The sequence below is a fragment of the Haliaeetus leucocephalus genome, unplaced genomic scaffold (assembly GCF_000737465.1).
Source record: "Haliaeetus leucocephalus isolate CR32 unplaced genomic scaffold, Haliaeetus_leucocephalus-4.0 Scaffold151, whole genome shotgun sequence".
In the NCBI taxonomy this organism is placed as follows: domain Eukaryota; kingdom Metazoa; phylum Chordata; class Aves; order Accipitriformes; family Accipitridae; genus Haliaeetus; species Haliaeetus leucocephalus.
Genome location: NW_010972587.1, coordinates 6575289 through 6591312, shown reverse-complemented (window position 1 = coordinate 6591312; position 16024 = coordinate 6575289). Strand labels below are relative to the sequence as shown.

Genomic DNA, 16024 nt, shown 5'->3' with positions numbered 1-16024 from the left:
AGAGAAGACAAGACTGCCTTTCCTCAGCTCAGCTCTGAAAGCCGTGGACTTGGTTTAAGCAGTCTGAAGTAACAGAAGTCCAAGGTGGCCTATTTAGAAATACTGTCTTTTGCTCATTCTTCCAAAGAAGCTGTCAGCAACCGTCTGGATTTCAGTGACATAATTTAATTAAGAGTTTCCAAATCAAGTATAGTTACAATAGTTACAAGATTCTACAATAAAAACAACAAAAAAAAAGTGTTGGAGTTGAAATCAATGAAATCTGCTTTTGACTAGGTGGCTTTAATTGGATGAAATTGTAATTTGGACAGTACTTTGGAAAGACATTGGAAGGAGCAAGAGTTACTCCACATTTCTGTAATATTGCTGTTAAACCTGCCCCTGTGTGAATAACTGATTTTATTTTACATTAATGGAAATTACTAGAACATATTTCTGAAACAAAACTTTTGTTTCTGTGTAAGAGTGTCAAACTGTGTTGTGGGTTGATTTCGCTATATGATTTTTATTTAAGTACAGACAGAAAAAGGTTGGAAAAGCAAATCTTATTAAGTTGCAAAAGTGTTTGCTGTTTTCAGCATTCTAGTACAGGAATACATGTTTAAAATGAGGTTTCAATAGTGGCTAATTGAAAGTAAGCTGATGGAACAACAAGTTGAATTTTGTTAAACATCTTGTCAAACATGCCCTTTTGAAGCAGTAGTGAGGGATGTTTTTATCCAGATGCGTTCTCATTTGCTACTCTCTGAGTGGGCACTCTGATCCAGTGTACATATGGCTACAAATACAATCTCAGATATTCTTCTTGAAAAATAATTTAAAAAATACTGTTTCCTGCAGCCGTAGCCTGTGGCTAGATGTTTCAACTGCAAGTGTTGAAACAGTCATATGTGCATAAGTTACTTGAGTGCTAAAAAGTGGAATACATTTTGAACTGCATTCTTGAGCAGTGACTCTAAATTTTTTCAACTTGCAGAACTCTTATCATTTTCATCTGGTTCTAATGACAGCTTTTACCCAATGTACATCTACTGACAGTAGGCTTTCTTTTCTTTCATACCTTTTGTGAGATTCCAGCAACTTCCAAGTTGCAAGTATTTGTAAACCTTTGTTCAGTTGGGAAGTAGAGGAAGCAAGGTTTCAGCTGCAGTCTCAAACTAAACGGGTTCTGCTGTCACATGCATATACTTTTCTCCTTTCCCCCAAAAGAAGGCATAAACGCAGTTTGTTTTCTCAGTAGTATACAAGGCTCTTCAGTTTGCACAGATTATTATTAGTAGTATTAGTATGGTTGTTACATATCTATAAATATAAAATCGATTATATATATATATACACAAAGGTGTATTTCCATAGAGATATCTTTGTTGGGGCTGATTGATAGATATTTTCTCTTAGTAAAGTATAGACACCAATTTCAGTGATACTGTTATTCTAGATAAGTTTTCCTTCTTGTTTAAGGCTCACAAAGTGACATTGTATATGAAGACTAAAATTTCATTCTTCGCAAAAGATATGTCTACTGTGTCTCGTATGGTACCTTTTTTGCTGTTGCTGTGTACTGGACATTTGTTATTTTGGCTGTTATAACCAACTTTGTATCTGGCACGTTCCTTGTGTTAGGTTACGTACTAATGCCTCCTTAAATGTTTTTTTAAAATCCTGTTTCCTAAAAGGGGAACTTGCTGATACTGAAAAGGAATGTATTCAGTAGGGTCTGCTCCCCAGTGGAATAGGTGAGGAAATTTTTGAGTGAGTTTCAGGGAAAATACTGAAAATGTCTTAATTTTCAGTACTAATGAAACCTGTCCTATCTAGGTGTTCTTTCTTCTAACTTTCCTGTAGGAGCATCTGCCACTATCACTCGCTGGAGCTGAGTTGAGATACTCCAGTATATTGGCAAAAGGGTTCATTTTCTGAGTGACGAAAAATTGAGCCTTTTTTGTGTGGTCTATCCTTGAGAGGTTAGCAACATGAAACAACACATCTCTCAGAAAGCTAAATAATCTAGAATTTATAGAGTTAAGCTAAAATATTTCTCTTATTTTGTGTTGCAACATGTGTATCCGGTCCTAGAAATGTTTTTTAAAAAAATCTTTTAGATGAAGAATAAACAGTGCTAAATATGGTAATAACATTAAGCTACAAAATTCCTTACAATTGTGTCAGTGTGCCTTGGAAACTTCACACATACTGGAGCAAAACAGTATTTATATCCATGAAAAGACAGCCTTTTGCCAGACGCTCCTGCTTTTGATTTGCACTGTATCCATCTAGATTTGCACATTGTCAGCAAGGGTTTTCTAGAGTTATGAAATGCAAAACTGTTAAATGAACACATTAATCAATCATATACTCTTCTATGTGTTAAAGGAAATGTTGTAGGGATACTCGTAGTGCTTTTCATTCTTTTCCTAAGTGCTCTAGAAAACCATTGTATACATATTTCAGCTGTGTGATTTCACGGAATCACGGACTGGTTGAGGTTGGCAGGGACCTCTGGAAGGAATCTGGTCCAACCCTCCTGCTCAAGCAGGGCCACCTAAAGCTGGTTGCCCAGGATCATGTCCAGATGGCTTTTGAGTATCTCCATTCTAGCTCTCTTGCTGAAGACTGAACAAGTTGGGTGTTCCCCCCCCCCCCTTCCTTTCTGTGTGGTTTTTCTTTTCTCTTTTGCTGTTTAGCTGTATATTTTCAAAGTCTAAGAAGTATATGGTTTTGGTGGATTGAGAAGGAAAAGATCTGTATATCTCTGCCTGGTCCCAGGGCATTCTGTTCTGCTGCTCTTAATTACTCATTATATTCTACATTGAAGGTAAATAACATTGCTATTAGGAAGAAAATAGCTATGGGAAGAACAGTGTTAAACTTGTGACTTTGAAAATGATTGACTTCTCATATATATTTTTAAATTAGCACTGTTTTTGTACATAGCAATCATAATGGAGAACCTGTAAGTTTTTTTTAAAACTAGCCTATGTGCATTTGCAATGCTTATCTGTTAAGATTCCATGGCAGTGATTTTTAAGGAATAGACACATGATCTAAACCAAAAAACATACCACCAGTTAATGAGTGAGTGCCTACCAACTGACCTATGATAAACTGGTGTGTATCCAAGTTCTGAAGTAAAATATTTGGAAATGGCATAAAATTAATGTGTTGGGCCACATCACTTTCTCACTTTGGTTTGCTTTCCAGTTCCTTACAGGCCGTATCCATAGTTCCTGAAAAGTCAGTTGATAGGTATAAGCTTCTTACATTTTGGACATGAACTTGTTTTTCACCCTTTATGTTTTCATCTACTTAAAAAGGTGCTTGGTTTAAATTCCATAGTGGTACTTTACTTTTTAAAATAAAGTTGTTTAGCTTGGTTTTTAATGTGCACAGTTCATAACACTTTAAAAGTAAGATAGGGTAAGTATAAGTATGTGTTTAAAGTTGATTACGTATGTGATGAGAGCTGCATTATCCAAGTTTTTGACTCCCTGAGGCAGTGAACTTTGTGAGTTCTTAGCATCACAAGAGCTGTGAAATAAGTTCTCTGTAGTTTATTAGACTGACCTATTGAGTGCTTTAGAAAGCACTTCTTGTTACTTCTACCATTTCCATTTTGTTAAATATATAAATAGGTGTCTGCTTTGCTCTTTGCCTTTGTAGCACAGCTAATGCACCAGAAGACGATGCTCCAAATAGATACTCCCGAACAGACAGGACAACTTACAGCAGATACAGCAGGGATGCAAATTCTTCTGGCAGTTCTGTACCAAGTAATGCTTTGGAAAAGAGGATTGAGGAACTTGAAAGGGTAAGTACCAACTAATATCTGCATGACATATATCTGAATTAAAGTACCTTTGAAACTCCATGGGGAAATCTACCAGTAAAATACACAGAAATGATGCTAAATGCTTGAAGTACAGATAGTTATGTCTATAAAAATGTATAAAGAGTCAGACTGACTAAGAAGAACGTGAACTTTCTAATCACAGATGTTTAGTTTTCATTTGGTGTATAAGTGGGAAATAGTTGAGGTGAAGATAATACACTTGGAGAGCCAGCAGTGCTCTGTGTATTTCTTCTATGTACCTCGTGACACACCAACACAGGGTCAATAACTTGAGGGAAGGAGGGGCTCACTGGCTGTTCAGAAAATTAGCAAGCCTGGTTTTGATCTACTTCTTATTTTGGACTTTTTTAATGTACTGAAATATTATAAAATTTAATTTCTATCCAGTTGTTTGTTAAAGTTTTAAACATTTAAAATACATATTTTAAACAAAGTTTTCATTTCTTCAGACATTCTTCATACAAACAATTTTGGGAAAATGTAATAATGTTAAAGCTGTGTTTTTCACCTAAACCAGTATTTTACTAAATAATGTCATCTGTGTAATCTATTACTGGCTTCTCTATCTTCCTCTGAAGTGGATTTTTGTGGGTAACTTGCCAAATATTCTTGAATTTGTATGGATGAAAGTTACTAAGTAAACACAATTTGAATAGATCTTTTTTGGAAAGGATGAAAATAAAACATATTTTGTAGAAATTATTTTTCCTTTTTTTTTTTTTTTTTTTAAAGACTTGGGGAAGCCTGATTTGAGTGAAGTACACCATAATCCTCCCTACCAAATCAGCTTCCTTCTGAAATAATTTAACTGCCAGTAACACAGAAAATAGAGGAAGATTTAAGGGCTTTCTTTCAGTATCCTGAACCCTGATCTACTGAATTCCTAATGGACATTTTCATTTTTTCTCACATTCAGACCTACAGATCTAACAGTGAGTCTTCATTCCTTGTTAATGGTAGCATAAAAAACAACCACCAAAAAACCAAACAAAACCCAACAACAAACAAACAAACAAAAGGAGGACTAACTCTGCCAATGTAACAAATTTGGGAGCTGATACTTTAGATTTATTTCTGGTTTGGGCCCCTATCCAATTTGGGTTCATGCTTAAGTTAAATATTAATTAAAATGTTATCTCTGGAATCAGAAGTATCACACAGGTTTGCTGTGGGTAAAATATTTTCTTAGACATGATTTTTTAGCTCCTTGAAATGCAAGGGCTTGAAGACGTGGGTTTGACTTGCTGTAGAAAAGGTGTTATAGGTAAGTGTGTGTGGGTTTTTCTTCTTTGTTTTAAATGGTAATAAATTAAAACTCTCTCTTAAACCCCCAAATTACATTTCAAACTTCATTGCATATTTTGGTTTTAGGAACTTGCAAAGGAGAGACAGGAAAATGCGAGATTAATGAAGATGACACAGGACAAAGAGGAGCTAATTGGAAAGCTGAAGGAAGAAATTGATTTATTAAACAGAGTAAGCACATACTTTCTTATATGCTGCTATGTAAAGAGGGGATAAAAATCTCTGTATTTTCTGTGCTCTTTTTCAGGCACCTGCATCCACTGGGCAAGTTCAGAAGAAAATTAAGTGTGGAGTTTTTTTCTTATTTGTGTAACTTCTCAAGACGCATGTCAATAAGTTATATTTTTTCCAGGTGACTTCTGTTTGTCATGGTTAACTTCCATAAGTTGTGTGTTATTGGAGTACCTGTATTTCTTGTTGCTGTAAGTGTTCGTAGAACAAGGTTATAAAAGCAAGAGTTCTTTACTGCCTCTTCTTTCCACATTCAGTACGTAGCATACCAGGAAATAATTAAGTTGGGGTTTTGACAGTTTTCTCAGTAAATTTTTGCCCAGGACTTTTGTTAGACAAAGTAATTATAAATTTAATTTCATTTTAGTCAGCTTTTAATTACTAATAATAGTTTAGATGATCTTAGAAATATTTGGGAGTAAGTGCTTTATATTCTTACACATATTCTCATACTCTTTATTGTTGATTCCCAAGTAAAAGCAGAACAAGACACGGGGCAGGAGACTTGGGCTAGTATCACTTGGGCAAGGTGTGTAGGCAGGAGAAGAGAGGGTAGAAGAGTCAGACATACTTGGGAATAGGACAGGTTGAGAAGTTTTCAAGTTGATAGAAGATAGCGATTTTAACAAGCCCTGGTTTAAGGGCAGACTGGAACTCTTTCATAGAGTGGATTAGTGACCTTGATCTTGCACTTCCTGGCTGAGGTGCAGAGCCTGGATGTACTAGGTATATATGCCTCTACTAGTCCAGTGCAGAGATGCCTATAAAAATTCAGAAAAAACTTTCAGAGCTGGCTTTGGTCAATCTAGCGGTGAAGGGAGGCAATAACTCTATGTGTGTAGTGGCAAACTTTCATTTTGCGCTCTTCGTTTGTAGCAAAGGAGGACAACATTTACAAGTTTGCAAACTAATCTAGAGAAAGAAAGGAGATGAGGTTATTCTGGAACAGATATCTTTTATTCTTTTATGAAGAAAGTTGGGAGTTAATCTGTAGCATAAATGAAGCGTTGTCTGTTTTGGAGAGATTCCTATTTTAATTGAGGAATTGATCTTCATGTCGTTCTTCCATTCTGCAAAGAATCTGTCACATCTAAGCTGATGACCTAATTGCAGTCAAGGCAAGTGTTCATTGCTCCTACATAATGGATGGCAAAGCTACTTAATACTGCTGGTCACACCTGACTTCCTGACTCAGAGGTCAGAAAGAACAAATCAAAAGAATGTAAATGACTGAAAGCCTGTGGTTTAGGACCTTGACTGTTTGTGAGGTTTGCTGTTCCAGAAACAATGTTATTTTTTTCTGCTATATTTGAAGTGCGATGTCCTAAATTAAATCCATCGAGTGGCTGACTAGAAATTAGACTTAGTTGTGTAGTTACTTATTCCTTGGTATGTGAAGTCCAAGCTTTCCTGTTATTGCATTTTTTTTCATTAATAAGCATAAATTAGTGTTGTAGTTTCGAATTTTGAATAAGAAACTTTAAATTTCAGAGTAGTAAAACCCACCTGTGTCTCTCAGTCCATTGTTTCTGTAGATATTTAAACTGCAATAATTATTTTTCCTGGCTCATATTCAAGAAACTCTTACTTGTAGTAATCTTTGGAATGTTATTTTTACAGCATAAACATTTAAAAAACTTCTAATATTTTATTTTGAGTAAACTACAGGTATTGTAAACAGAAGGTTTTTGGGTAAGCTTTAATTGAGGCATCTGATGGCTAGGTTAACAAGAAGTTCAAACGGTAGTACGTATACTGAATGAAAAAAAAAAAAATTATTGAAAAAGCGCTGTCCCTTCCATCTGGCTGTTGATTTGAATTGCACGAGAGAAAAAGTGTATTTCTTACAATTACATAGTAAACTGTATTTATAGTAGCTATCCATCAAAACTTTCCATGCTTGGGTGTTTAAGTCACTTGTATTGGTTGCGTCGGTGTGGTCAAATGCTTTTCCTGGAAGTTGTTCATACTGTGATGCAGCATTACTTCTGTGAGGCAAAGAGGAATTTCTGCTAGTGATTTCTTGATTCCACATTACAAAAACAATAATGTAATTGCAAAGGTATTGCAATACGGATTTTGGCTTGGCAAACTGAAGAGGCTTTTAAAAACCATAATATCAATTAAGCACAACATCTCTAGCATGCACTTCTGGAATGACCCCACTAAAAAGAAATAAGAAAATAGTCTCTGTATATCAAATACTGCTTAACAACTTAAAGGAACAAGAGAGAGAAAATCTATACTACTGTTTTATGTTTAATCTAGCATGGCAACAGTAGGGTTTTGCAGACTTCAATCAAAAGGCATCTAAGATCTCTAATGAGAATCGTGGTTCTTCCTCCTTTGCCTGGCTTTCATTTTCCTCCTTAAAGTGTTGACCCTGAGGTCACTCTTCTGTTTCTTCATTTTTTGTTCCATTCTGTTTTCTTCCATGTTTTTTTTGTACAGCAAAATTATTTTTACTGAAGCAATGCTTACATTAAACAGCCAGTTTCACTGGTTTTCACTCCAAAGGCTTGAAAAGACTTGGTAGGAAGTGAAGAAGTGAAATGGGAACTGGGTAAATATGGTAATTGGTGGAAGAAGGATGAACATTTGGGGTAGGAGCAATCTGTTTTAAGCATCCATTATTACTGTGTGTGCTGTCTGTTCTTTCAGTAGCAGTTTACACGGATAGGCAGTTTGTGAAAATTTTGATACTTAATTTAAAACACAAAGCAGGTCACCTTGCAGTAATAACCAGTAATGTGTATATGTGAGCAGGATAGTTGCAGACAAGCACAGTCCGGGGAGCAGAGGCAATAGCTGACTAATACACTCTCTGTATATGCCAATAAAATTGTCGCGCCCATCCTATTTTGGTTTCTTGATGCGTTAATTTCTGCTGTAGCTTTAGTTTTGATTATGTGTTTCCATTTACAGGTGCTTCTACATGGGAATATAATATTAATGTTTTGTAATTACAGTAACACTTGGAAAAAGGCCAGTTTAACAGATTTAAGTGTAGCTACTGTGGCACTAATTCTTCCCAACCCCAACTTGTTCATTTCAGAGCTAAGATGCTAAATTCCTGCTGCAACTAAATGAAAGTTTGTATTTATGTCCTGAGAAATGCTTGTATTTCTTTTTCCTTTCACAGGACCTAGATGATATAGAAGATGAAAATGAACAATTGAAGCAAGAAAATAAAACCCTCTTAAAAGTTGTTGGACAGCTAACAAGGTAGAAGATTCAAGCCTCAGTGAGGAAAGATTTAAGAAACTACTGATTGAACGTTAAGGTCAATATAGTAATACTTCCTGTGTTGCAGTATGTTATAATAACTGTCTTTATATTTATTGTTAGGAAACCAGATGAATGTTTATTTTCATAGTACTTTCTTCTTCATTCAATGAAATGGCATCAAATTTGGGGTATATTTTTAGCTTTCTTTTCATGTAAGAATGATTAACATTTTTTACATATTTCAAAATATTAAGTTCAAAAATATTAAGGTTTTGTATCTTCAGATTGCATCTGGTTAAATTACAGTAATTTAAAATTCATAGCACCAAGATCACTTTCAGTCCACGTGGGTGTATATTTTTGAAATGAATGGAGGCAATACATAGAAGCTTTGTTTACACAGATCCAAAATATATATTTTGGGAAATATTTCCTTTTGTGTTTAAACAGCTGTAAAGTGGATGCCTTATTACTGATGTATAACATTTTGCAGATTGATTACTTGCTCTAAAACTCTTGGTTTTTTACTGTATCTGAAAGACTGACAATATTAGAGAGTAGCAATTTTTTTTTTTCTGTATAACAGTATTCTGGCAGGAGGGAGAGGTTTTATTAAAAAAACCAAACAAACACAAACCCACCAAAAAACCACTAAGTCACCTGTGGTATCAGCATTAATGAGTTCCTAGAATCATACTGAAGTTGTGCACTGCAGTTTATTTTAAAGCTTTTGCTTTAGCGATGAAATGCAAGTTTGCTATCAGACAGTAAGTTTGTTTGCTGTGTTGAGAATTCAAACAAAGCCTGGAGCTTTCATTTTAGCAAAGACACTTTTTCAATACTCTTCTACTTAAAGCTGTCATCTTAAAGTTTGTAGTGATCATAGCCAATATAAGTTTTTTTGATGTTTTCATTTTTTAAGCTGGGTGAAGATTTTTGTACATAACAAAGTAGAGGGGCATACAAGTGATTCATGCCCTTTTGAAACATCAAATGGTTTAAAAAACCCTTTTATCCTTGATTTTAGACTAACAAGGTGTTTAAAAAGTGCCTATTTAGATGTTACAATCCACTTATGGCTTCGTACTGATTCTTCTATAACATGAGAGTAGACAAAATTTTCACTTGACGTTAACCACAGACCTCAGTTAACAATTCTCTTCAAATTTCAGCTTAACGAGGATTTTATGTACTTTATTTCATCTTAATACGGCACATTTTTCATTCCTGATCAGAATAAATGTATGTGTTGTTTGAGTCAGGACACTAGAAATGAAAACATTTTGAAGAGTCCAGGCTTTTTCTTGACGATTTTGAAGTTTGGTGTCAGAAGGTTGCATGCATATAGTTTTTGTTACCTTAAAACATAAAGGCAACTTTAAGATGTAATAACGATGACCTTTTCAGATTTGCCAATTGTTTTCATAATGTGTATTTAATGACTGTAAGAGTTTCTTAAAGTTCAAATCCAGGTAATATTGTTATGCCTTGGATTGTTTTGGATATAGGATAGGTTATTTTGCATTTGTATATTCTAATGAGGAGGAACTTTTCAAAGCTTTAAAGTATTTTTCAAGACACTTATATTCCAGGATGCCTTGGTGTTTTCTTTCACAGTGGATGAGATCCCAGTTAGACACCATTTAAAACCTTTACTCAGGGGTTTAAATGGTATGGGGGGGTTGTATAGGCCCTCTGAACTACGATATACACCAGTGAATATTGCTTTCAATATTATTCAAACAGTACAAAGTCCCTTAATTTATCAGTTTTATGAAATTAAAAATCTAAAGTAATAAAAAAATCAATTGAGATGTATGCCTTCTGAATAAAGGTGAAACTTTCTCTGGAAGAACATCTGATTTCGTTCTCTGTGTGCTAGGTAGGAAATATACATATGGATTTATGGCATGGGATGTCAAACATTGAAGCATCATTAAGGAGTTAATGCAGAACACACAGATACTAATACGAAGTTGTTAATGAGGTATTTCATAAATTGTATTTCACATACATTTTAAACCAAAGAACAGTAACAACAGAGAACATAAACAAAAATCACTTGTCTTCATATTACCTCTTCTTGGTTTGCATGTGTATTGACTAAAACTTAGCAGTAGTAATGCCGAAATTAGAACTTTTTTTTTTTGTTAACTTGGACATCTAGCTGACAGGAATATTTGGTAGAAGTGCTTCTGATACCCTACCTCGAAGAGGTACTGGCAAGGGACGTTTCCAAATATTTGAAACCAGTGATGCTTCAGCCAGAACATGTGAACAAAGGAGCTGTTGGGTACTTACAGATAAAAGTACCTGAGGACATTATCATTGTTGTTTATTATAAAAATATAAAGCTCTTCATGGTTTTAAAAATTCCCACAAATTGTATCTTGAAGCATAACACTCTGCTGACAGTTTGGAAGATTTAGATGATGTTTTGGAAAAAAGTACGTCAGTAACAATTCATTATTGCTTACATTATCAGACTGTTGGGAGAAGTTTAGTAGATTCTAGGAAAAATGATGTATTGCGTAGAATGTTAATAATTGTCTATTCATTTCTTGTCATTATCTTTTTATTTCAGTAGGGTAACCTTATAGTCAAGCTTAAACATAGAGTAAGTTTTTTTCCTAGGTGATTTGAAGGTTTTAAATTAGCTACCTTACCAGCAATTCACTAACCCGTGTCCATATCCTTTCCAGTCCAACACCTCGATTGTTTTCAGTTGTGTGATTTAAAAGCAGAGAAAGCACTGTAAGTGGAACCCACCTCACTTGGCAAGGCTGTGGGATTCCTGAGTGAATCTGGTTATTAATGTACCTAGACTAAATTAATTTACTAGGGCTTTTTGGGGGGGAGGAGTGGGAGGTGGGGTGGGGCGGAGGAGACATTAATATGCAATATTAATTGTATGGGTAAGTCTCTTGGAGATTTCTGAACTTTCATGTCTTAAATTTCATACCAAACTGCTTAGGTCTAGCATCTGTGTTTCTGGGTAACTTGGGTCATCTAGGAAATATAGATGGAAAAGTAGTCCCACTGACTAAAGCAACTAAGAAAATTTTTTTGGGAGATACTTCAATATCGAACAGCACATAATTCCTGTTTTGATAATGCACAATGATACTCCTGTTATGGTCACATATAGAAAACATCTACTACATCCAGAACTGAAGGTTAAAATTGTGCAGAAATATTTTTATCATTGATAATATGCACTAATGTTTGTGGGATTTATTCCCTAAAGAAGAGGTTCAACCATATATAAAAGTTGGTGATTTTTACAAGGAAATTCAAAGTAGCTCATTTTCCATTTTTTAAATAATTAAGTGGCCATGTTTATAGTTCAGTGTTACTTGATGTGTGTATTAACTGAAAGAGTACAGTCTGTATTTGCAAATGAGTGTTTTTTTATGTCTTTAGAGCAAAATTTTTCTTGGTTAATTACCAGATTTGTATTTACACATTGGGAGATTAATTATTTCTGTGTTAGATTGGCTCTGAATTTGAGAGGTAGAGTGAGAAAAGAGGGTAACAAGAAATAAATCCATGGCTTCCAAAGTAGGAAGTATAACCTAATAATTTTTTATTTTATTTTTTTTTAAATTCAGCTGTACTGAGAATTAGCTGTGGAGAGATTTATGATTGGCATAAGTAGTACAAAAAATACAGGGGTTTTAGTATGTTGGAAACAACTGATTAACCTACATCAAAGCTCTTTTCGACTTGTCTGCTATCATTACAGCTTGGAAGCTTGCTACCATAAGAGAGACCAAAAGGAATACTGGAGATCAAATTACCTATTAAGATTTTGCTAGGAGAGCAGAGTTACACTGACTCCAGCTTTTTTATGGTTTTCTGTAAGTTCTTCGTGGCTATTTCCAGCTTGAATTGAAACAAATCAGTATTAGTAGCCAGGAGGAAAGGTAATTATTGGGAAACAAATACATGAGTAATAACTATGGATACCATTAACATATGACTGAGTGTCAGTATTTCTTGGGCTCAGACCCTTTATGAGTATGTCAGTTGAGTCGGTCCATTTGCATCAGTATTAATGATCATAAACATCTGACGTTTAATAAGAAGCAACTATTTTAGTTGGAGAAATTACCATTGCAAGCCATGACTTACAATACAGTACAATAAAAAAAATTCGTGCTGGTACTTGTAGCTGCTAAGAATAAGAGGCCAAGGATTATACTTAAAAGTTTTGTTAAAAATGTTAAAAATGAAACAAATGAATTCTGGATATTGTAAATTAATGTTACAGAAGTTCACTACAGATCTGTTCCATGCTGGTCATTCTGGTGTTGATACCTGCAAAAGGTATTGACACCAGCATTTCCAGAAGCATTCTACTTCTGTTATTAAGCATTTCTTTAGGACTACTTAAATATATCCAGGACAAAAAGGACTTTGATACGTATTTTAGTAGCATTCATGATCTTCCAAGTATGTTGACTTACTGTAGCAAATCTCCATCTACCATTTCTCCTTGTACTGTAGCAGATGTACATTACCTTGTTAATTTAATCCTTTTGCTTTTATTTCTGGTGTAACCATTCTTCTTCAGGGCTAGTTGTGATCTTTCTGGTCTGGAAAAATTGTGATAGTTGAGTTTTTCTCTGAAAATAGTCTCATAAGCATAATGCAGAGTCATTTTTTTAAAATACCCATTATATGCATTTAAAAAGTTGAAGCATCATTAAGCTATAAATAACTAAATATCCATTTTAGTTTTGAACATTGACTAGTTGTGATATTATTTGTGATATCAGATTAAAAATTATGTTGAGATTCTTGCTATTGCAGGTAAAAGATACGTGTTTAATCTAACAATAAAGACTGTGTGCCTTTGTCCAAATAAAACAAAATTCTTTTTAATCCAGGCTGACTACTTATTGTTTTTAAAGGAGAATTAATAATGTCTGACTAAAATTCTAGCTGGATTTGTCACCCATACTGGGAAGCTTCCAACCTTAGCTGCTAGAATTATTTTTATGTTCAGATTCACTTCTTCAAGTGTGCATGTGTTTGCACACACACAAGAGAGAAATCTGCATATTTCCACTATACTAATTTTCTGCTTCAGGAATGTAGTGAGTATCCTTCCATCAGTTAGATGGAAATGACCTTTTCCTGTACTTCAAAGTTGAAGTATAACCCTTCCCAGGAAAAGATAATGAAGGATGTTACACTGCTACTTCTACACAAATGAAGTGAGTTGACTTCACAATAGATTTAATTTCTGAAGTTTCTATATGAATACATGGTCTCTGCTCCTGCACAGGCAGAATCATTAAAGACAACCTCCTTTTCATTCATTGCTGGAGACTACACATAAGGAGAACAAGTGGATCATCAGTAAACACTGGGGAGATAGTAACTATATCACAGTTCGTCATAAAGTTTGTAATGTTGTTTTAAAAAACCAACTTGAAACATAAATGCCACAAGAAACCATGCATTCACCCCTATGGCTACTTTGTGGATAAGACATTATGAGCATTTGCACTTAAATTTTAAAATGTTGGGTGAATTTGGTTTAGGATCATTTCTCCTACAGTTGACTTGGTTTATGAAAACCCAGTGGTCTTTGGATTTTGTTTTAAAATATAAAAGTATGTTCTTCCTCAGTTTTTGCATTTGGCATTGTAGGTTCTTCAGTCTTGCTGGGATATTTTGGCTTCAAGTACACATGTGCCTGTTCTGTGTTCCTCCTTTAGTCACTGGATTTGCCATACAATATCTACCTGATCTTAGCACTTGGTATGTTTCCCTGTGGATGTTCTAATTTTTCTCCAGCCCATCTCTTCCTTTCTCTTTTGTAATTTTATCCTCTTCTGTAATGTTGGTATCTTCTTGTTTCCCTTGTTCTGCTAGAACCTTCAAGTGGTATCTATGAAGTGTAACAATGTCCATAGAACTATTCTTTGCTGGATTTTTTTTTTTCCTTTCTTAAACAGACCTCAAACATTTGTGTGAGAATTTCTCTTTTGGTGGATAATTACACTGTGGAACGTACTGCTGCTGGAAGTTGCTCTGGGACACCAAGAACTTACCAAGGTTTTGAGAGGGATTGAATATTGATGTGGATATTAAGATGATCCAATGCTCTAGTTATACCATAAAAAGTTCTGTTAGTCTCCAATTGTTAAAAATGAAAAGGAAACCTTGTAGGAATATCACATGTAAGAGTGATGTTGACGTATGGAAAGCTTTTGGGCAGGAGTCAACAACAGGGATATCTTTCTGATGTGTATCTAGTGGTCCCAAATAGCACAATGTTCTATGGAGGTCTAGTGGGTTTCCACCTACATCTATCTGCAGGTTTGCCGCTGAGAGCTTCTGGTCTAGCAGCTGACAACCCTTTGCGTGTGGAAACTGATGCTTACATTTCACTTGGCATTCCTTGAGCAGCAAGGTCCATTTACACAGCCAATACCCATAGTCTTTCTTGCTAATACCTCAGTAGGGATTTCTGTTTAAGAAAAAATTGACTGGCAACTTCTGGATTCACTCAAGGCATTTGAAGTACTATCAAGCATTTGGCATGTTTTAATATTTGATTAGGAAATGGCTGGAGTCTTCTATACCACATAAAAAGACAGCGCTTCATTTTCTTAGGCAATGTCAAGTTCCCTAGGCCTTTTCTTGGAAGTGAAAGTTGCTGTCTTCAGAGAAGACTTTTTTAATCTTAACACGTTTAAATTGGGCTCATTTTATAGTCTTGATGAGGGTGCTTACCTCAACAAACCCAAAACCTCCAAGCCTTCTTTTAACAATCACTAGAAGTTAAATCTTTGGAAAAGTTCTAGGAGCACATTTGAGAGCTAAGCACTTTAAGATCAAAAGAAATCTGTAAGTCCTTGTCTTCTTCATTGAAGAAAATCTAGCTAAAAAGACAAAACCCAGCAGTGTTTTTGAGTGACTACCTTGGTAGTCATTGATGGGCTTCTAGGGTATACAGTTGTTTCTGCAGACTGAAGTCCTGCAAGTACCTTAACATAGCAAAGAATAACAGCAGAGTTCTAGAAGTATCTGACTTGCGTTTTCTACTAGTTTGGACCAAACCATGCAAAACATTGTTTGTAATTAGTGATGGAATTGTAGTGGATGTTGCTGATGAAGGAGTAGGAAAAGTGAGATTCTTTTACTTTTTAATTTGTATTTTAGGCTTTCTTCAAAGAAATGTGTCTGTGGTGTTAATTGCTGAGAGATTAAACAGTAAACTTTGGCAATAATTGTGTAAGTTTTAGAATCTTTGAGGTAAGAGGTGCCAGCTTTGATATCTTTAATTAATGCCTTTGACTTGTAGATATTTGTTACATAGTAAAGCTCTGTTACACATAACAAAAGGTAAAAGCCTTATCTACACTGCTGAGATAATAATCCAAGTCTATGTTG

The 16024-nt window shown here is 34.9% G+C and overlaps 1 protein-coding gene across 1 annotated transcript in view; it reads left to right on the top strand.

Annotated features, from left to right (window-relative positions):
- PAWR (PRKC, apoptosis, WT1, regulator) overlaps nucleotides 1–9225 on the top strand; it is a gene marked incomplete at its 5' end in the record, with an annotated part of 76715 nt that extends 67490 nt beyond the window's left edge. The window contains 3 exons of the mRNA XM_010561965.1: nucleotides 3661–3808; nucleotides 5222–5326; nucleotides 8529–9225. Coding sequence (XP_010560267.1) covers nucleotides 3661–3808; nucleotides 5222–5326; nucleotides 8529–8615 — 340 coding nt within the window. The remainder of the gene's footprint in view (nucleotides 1–3660; nucleotides 3809–5221; nucleotides 5327–8528) is intronic.
- Nucleotides 9226–16024: the final 6799 nt, after the last annotated feature.